This window comes from Ceratotherium simum, chromosome 35, assembly GCF_057802395.1.
Source record: "Ceratotherium simum simum isolate JZ-2026a chromosome 35, ASM5780239v1, whole genome shotgun sequence".
Taxonomy (NCBI): domain Eukaryota; kingdom Metazoa; phylum Chordata; class Mammalia; order Perissodactyla; family Rhinocerotidae; genus Ceratotherium; species Ceratotherium simum.
The window spans coordinates 13,985,567-13,990,375 of record NC_141934.1 but is presented as its reverse complement, the minus strand read 5'-3'; the positions used below and the strand labels follow the sequence as shown (position 1 = coordinate 13,990,375).

Sequence of the window (4,809 nt, the reverse complement as noted above, 5' to 3'; positions counted from 1 at the left end):
CTGAATGGGCTAGTGGGTAAACAAACCGTGGGGCGTTTGTGTGTACAATGGAATACTACTCAGCAATAAACAGAACAAACAACTGATACAAACAACATGGATCCATCCTAAAAGCATTACGCTAAGTGAAAGAGGCCAGACACAAAAGGCTGTATATTGTATCATTTCATTTATAAGAAATCCTGGGAAAGACAAAACTATCAGGACAGAAAACACATCATTGGTTGCCAGGGGCTGGGTGAGGTGGGCGAGTTGATAACTAAGAGGCTTGGGGGAATTTTGTGGGGTGAGGGAGCTGTTCTGGATCTTGATTGTGGTGGTGGTCACACAACTGTGTACATTTGTCAAGATTTGCAGAACTGTACGCTAAGAAGATTCAAAACGAAGCCCCCAACCTCACGGAGGTTTCGTTCCACTGGGGGAGACAGTAAACACAAGTTAGGAGTAATAATAGAATCTAACATTTATTTGGAGCATGGAAGCACTTCTCACACGTCCTCTCCCTTAATCCTCATGGGGCTCTCATGGCATGGGTTTTATAGTCCCCACTGTACAGATGAGGCAGTTCAAGCCCAGAGAGGTTAAGTGACACAGCTTAGGAGCCACACAGCTCGAGTGGGGGAGACAGAAAGGGAAGCCGGGGTCGGACTGCCGCACTCGTGCTCCTACCCGCGACAATATGCTGGTGGCCCAACTCCCTGTCAGGACGCCAAATTAATCCTCAGGGAGAGGTGACACAGAACAACAGCTCCCAAAGCACAGTTCTCCCTCAACAGTTGCAGAAGGAATAGTTCCATTGAAACAGGTAGTGCTTGCAATGCGCCCGGAACGCCAACAGGTGGCGCCAGGAGGCTGCCCACCACCTTGTTTTGCAAATTTGCCCGCCTCTCCCTGTTCGCATCCGAAATGTTCCCGGAAGCAGTGCTGCGGTCCCGTGTTTTCTCTTTCCCGCGAGACCTTCCTACGGTGGTTGCAGGATTCGGAGCTGCGAGGCGGTGGCTGGAATTTTGAAGGAACCCTTGCCACCCCCACTCCCCGCTTGTGATACAGTTCTTATATTGTATCAGAATTCGGCGTGCGTGCGTGCGTTTGACCACGATTAACTGTTTTACATTTAGATTCAGAGTCATATCCATTTGAGGATCACTGTACTTACCTATTTTAATGCTGGCGTGGGAGGGCCGATCAGTTATTGGTGAGAAGGAAATAGAGACACTGCTTTTCTGGGTGACTTTGGGCAAACCCCTTCCTCTCTCCAGGTATCAGTTTCCCCATCTGTAAAGTGAGGGTTTGGACTGCAGTCTCCAAATTTGCCTGTGGCATGCGAATTCCCAGAGGGGATTTCTTTAAAAATTGAGATGCTTGGGGTCATGGAGTGCAGGCATTTGGGTTTTTGCAAGCTAGCCAGCTGACTGGGATGCATAGCCAGGTGTGGGAGACCCGGGACCATCCTGAGGGACCCTTCCAGCATTAATGTCCTCTACTTCCTCTATAGGACATGGTGTTAAACTTTAAAATGGAAACTTAGGAACAGGAGGAGCACTGCTGTGGGACCATTTTGCCACGGAGCAGATTTTTGCCTCTGGGTCAGAGTCTGGGCAGTCTCTTTCTTTGCCTGCCACCGGCTCCCCAGTCTTTGCTTTGTGGAGAGAGGATGGACAGATTCCTGGTGAAAAGGGCTCCAGGAGGCCTTTTGGGAAAGAGACAGCAAGAGCAGACGGGAGAAGGCCCGGAAGAGTTGGGAGGAGACAAGGAAAGCAGCAGGAAAAGGCCCAGGAGAGAAACCTCAGGGAATGGAGTGGACTCGGCAGGCCTCAGCTGGCAGCACATCCGAGCCGAGGGCCTGGACTGCGATTACACAGTGCTGTTTGGCAAAGCCGAAGCGGACGGGATTTTCCAAGAGTTGGAGAAAGAAGTGGAATATTTTACAGGTAAGCAGAGGACTGCGTGGTGCGTGCTGAAGGCTTGTTTGATAGAACTAGTGGTCTATGGAGAAATCTGAACTCAGGAGCCATTAATTACTGATGGGTTGAACTGATTCAACACATTCTCTGGGCGCCTCTGGGTCGAGCACTTTGCTAGGTGCTTGGGATATAAACTTGAAAAAACAGGATTGCCTGCCCACCAGAAGCTGACATGACCAGAGCGAGTCTCCACCTGGCTACTGATTAGAATCATCTGGGGAAGTTGGAAAAAGAAAAAGATGCTGGGTTTTACCCAAGACCAACTGAATCAGAATAGCTGGGGGTACAGCCCGGGCATCAGTGTTCTTAGAAAGCTTCCCGGTGATTCTAATGTGCAGCCAAGCTTGAAAACCAATGGTCTAGTAGGAGAGATGACAAATAACCAGGTAATTCCTCTGCATGGGGTTCTCAGCATCACTTGGAGGACTCTGTTGCTTGTGGGAACTCGGATTGCTGGGCCCCACCCCCGCATCCTAGCATCTGAGTTTCCAAATGATGCTGATGCTGCAGGCCCGGGGACCACACTGAGAACCGCTGCAAGGTGGCAGGGCACTTGGAGGCGTAGAAAAGCCCACAGGAGACCCCAGCCTCCAGCCTGAGCTGCGTTAGCTCCATCTTTCATGGGCCCCACGCCCTTAGTCCCCACAGGTGGCAAAATCTGTAACCTGACTTCATCTTACTTGCATTTCAGCCTCTTTATTCTGCTCCTACTGTAGGTAAGGCAATTAAGTTAGTGTTTAAAAAAAATTGGACAAGACCATGTTTCTCTAAGTGTAGGACAAGAATCACTGTTCTTTTTTTAAAAAATTATTTTTTTGGTGAGGAAGATTGGCCCTGAGCTAACATTTGTTGCCAATCTTCCTCGTTTTGCTTGAGAAAGGTTGGCCCTGAGCTAACATCTGTGCCAGTCTTCTTCTATTTTGTATGTGAGACACCACCACAGCATGGCTTGATGAGCAGTGTGTAGGTCCACACCTGGGATCTGAAACCATGAACCCCGGGCCACCGAAGCAGAGCACATGAACTTAACCACTTTGCCACCGGGCCGGCCCGAGAATCACTGTTCTTACATGAACATTTTGGGCGAGCCACAATGACTTTTGAGAAGGGGGTCCTCGGTCAGAGCATTAAGTGTTATTCCTGTTTTACTTCCCTTTTGATCCTGAATACTCAGGGAGCGAGAGTATGGGGCACTCCCTGCCTGGTTTTCTGAGCTGCATGTTTCGTCTGCACAGGTGCGCTGACCAGGGTCCAGGTGTTCGGGAAATGGCACAGCGTGCCAAGGAAGCAGGCGACGTATGGCGACACTGGGCTGACCTACACCTTTTCGGGCCTCACCCTGTCTCCAAAGCCCTGGCTCCCGGTTCTAGAGCGCATCCGGGATCGCGTTTCTTTGGCGACTGGAAAGACCTTCAACTTTGTGCTCGTCAACAGGTGACACCCTACCTGTTTTGTACTTTTTTTTAGACCAGTGAACTGAATTTTATAAATCTTCTGTCTCTTCCCAAAGGAAGAGTTTAGGATCCCACCATATTTTGTTTATTTGTATAACAAATAATTCTTTAGTGTACAAGGGATGTGGTAGTGGAACAGCAGGGCAGTCTTCACGGGGCTCACACCACAGCGGGGAGTGCGAGATGACTGATGAACAGACAGCTCAGCACGATAATTTCAGACGTTAAGTATCCTGAAGAGAATTAAACAGGCTGATTTGACTAAGAATGGCTGGGAGGAAGGGGTCTGGGTTTAGGGCAGGGTTTCTCAACAGCAGTGCTGTTGATGTTTTAGGCCAGGTAACCCTGTGCTGGGGGCTGTCCTGTGCGTTGTAGGATGTGGAGCAGCGTCCCTGGTCTCCACCCACTGGAGGCCCGGAGCACCCCCTTCCCCAGTCATAGCAACCAACACATCTCCACATTCCCCAGCCCTTCAGGGGGACAGAGTTGCTCTGGTTGACAACCCTGGGTTTAGAGGACGGTCACTTGAAACCCAGGGTCACAACCCCAGGACGGCATGCTCGGGGCCCCGTTTCACACTGTGAGAGGAGGAGGACTGTGTGGTGTTGGCGCGTTCCCAGGGAGAGCCGTTCTGTAAACTCTGCTTGTTCTCTCGGTGCAGGTATAAAGATGGCCGTGACCACATTGGTGAGCACCGAGATGACGAGAGAGAACTGGCTCCCGGGAGCCCCATCGCCTCCGTCTCCTTTGGGGCCTGCAGAGACTTCTTCTTCCGGCATAAGGATTCTCGAGGGAAGCACCCCTCCCGGCGGATGGAGGCGGTCAAGCTTCAGCTGGCCCATGGAAGTTTACTTATGATGAACCACCCAACCAACACTCACTGGTATCACAGCCTCCCTGTCCGAAAGAAGATTCTGAGTCCACGGGTCAATCTGACATTTCGTAAAATTGTGCCTATTAAAAAGTAAACACGTGTGTGTGTGTGTGTGTGTGTGTGTGTGGAAGATCAGCCCTGCGCTAGCATTAGATGCCAATCCTCCTCTTTTTGCTGAGGAAGATTGGCCCTGGGCTAACATCCGTGCCCATCTTCCTCTACTTTATATGGGACACTGCCACAGCATGGCTTGATAAGCAGTGCATCGGTATGCGCCCGGGATCCAAACCCGTGAACCCTGGGCTGCCAAAGCACAGCACGCGAACTTAACCACTACACCACTGGGCCGGCCCCTAAACACATTTTTAACAGTACTTTTGTTTTCTCTACTCAACGAGGGAGCTGGCATTTCCTTTACCAACAGGGAAAGAAAAGGTTTAACCAAAGTGTAGGACTTATTACCTAACAATGCAGAATTCAGAAAGAGATGTTTGCATCAAATTGGCAAATTATGAAA

The 4,809-nt window shown here is 50.3% G+C and overlaps 1 protein-coding gene across 5 annotated transcripts; it reads left to right on the top strand.

Moving 5' to 3' along the window:
* The first annotated feature begins 951 nt into the window (after positions 1–951).
* On the top strand, positions 952–4,393 carry ALKBH2 (alkB homolog 2, alpha-ketoglutarate dependent dioxygenase). 5 transcript variants are annotated; one of them, XM_087424058.1, is made up of 4 exons: positions 952–1,079; positions 1,496–1,931; positions 3,200–3,398; positions 4,080–4,393. In XM_087424058.1, the coding sequence occupies exons 2-4, from the start codon at positions 1,655–1,657 to the stop codon at positions 4,384–4,386; spliced, it is 783 nt and encodes a 260-aa protein (XP_087280184.1). In that variant the 5' UTR covers positions 952–1,079; positions 1,496–1,654; the 3' UTR covers positions 4,387–4,393. The 5 variants fall into 5 exon arrangements, with proteins under 5 accessions (XP_087280184.1, XP_087280181.1, XP_087280183.1 ...); XM_087424055.1 differs by having other exon boundaries at positions 952–1,083; XM_087424057.1 differs by having other exon boundaries at positions 952–1,195.
* Positions 4,394–4,809: the final 416 nt, after the last annotated feature.

What these genes read in the sequence shown, in the direction of transcription:
- ALKBH2 (XM_087424058.1), top strand. Translation starts at nt 1,655, where the DNA reads ATGGACAGATTCCTGGTGAAAAGGGCTCCAGGAGGCCTTTTGGGAAAG. An exon ending in AGAAGTGGAATATTTTACAG is followed by an intron (nt 1,932 to 3,199) that starts GTAAGCAGAGGA and finishes TCGTCTGCACAG; the next exon opens with GTGCGCTGACCAGGGTCCAG. An exon ending in AACTTTGTGCTCGTCAACAG is followed by an intron (nt 3,399 to 4,079) that starts GTGACACCCTAC and finishes CTCTCGGTGCAG; the next exon opens with GTATAAAGATGGCCGTGACC.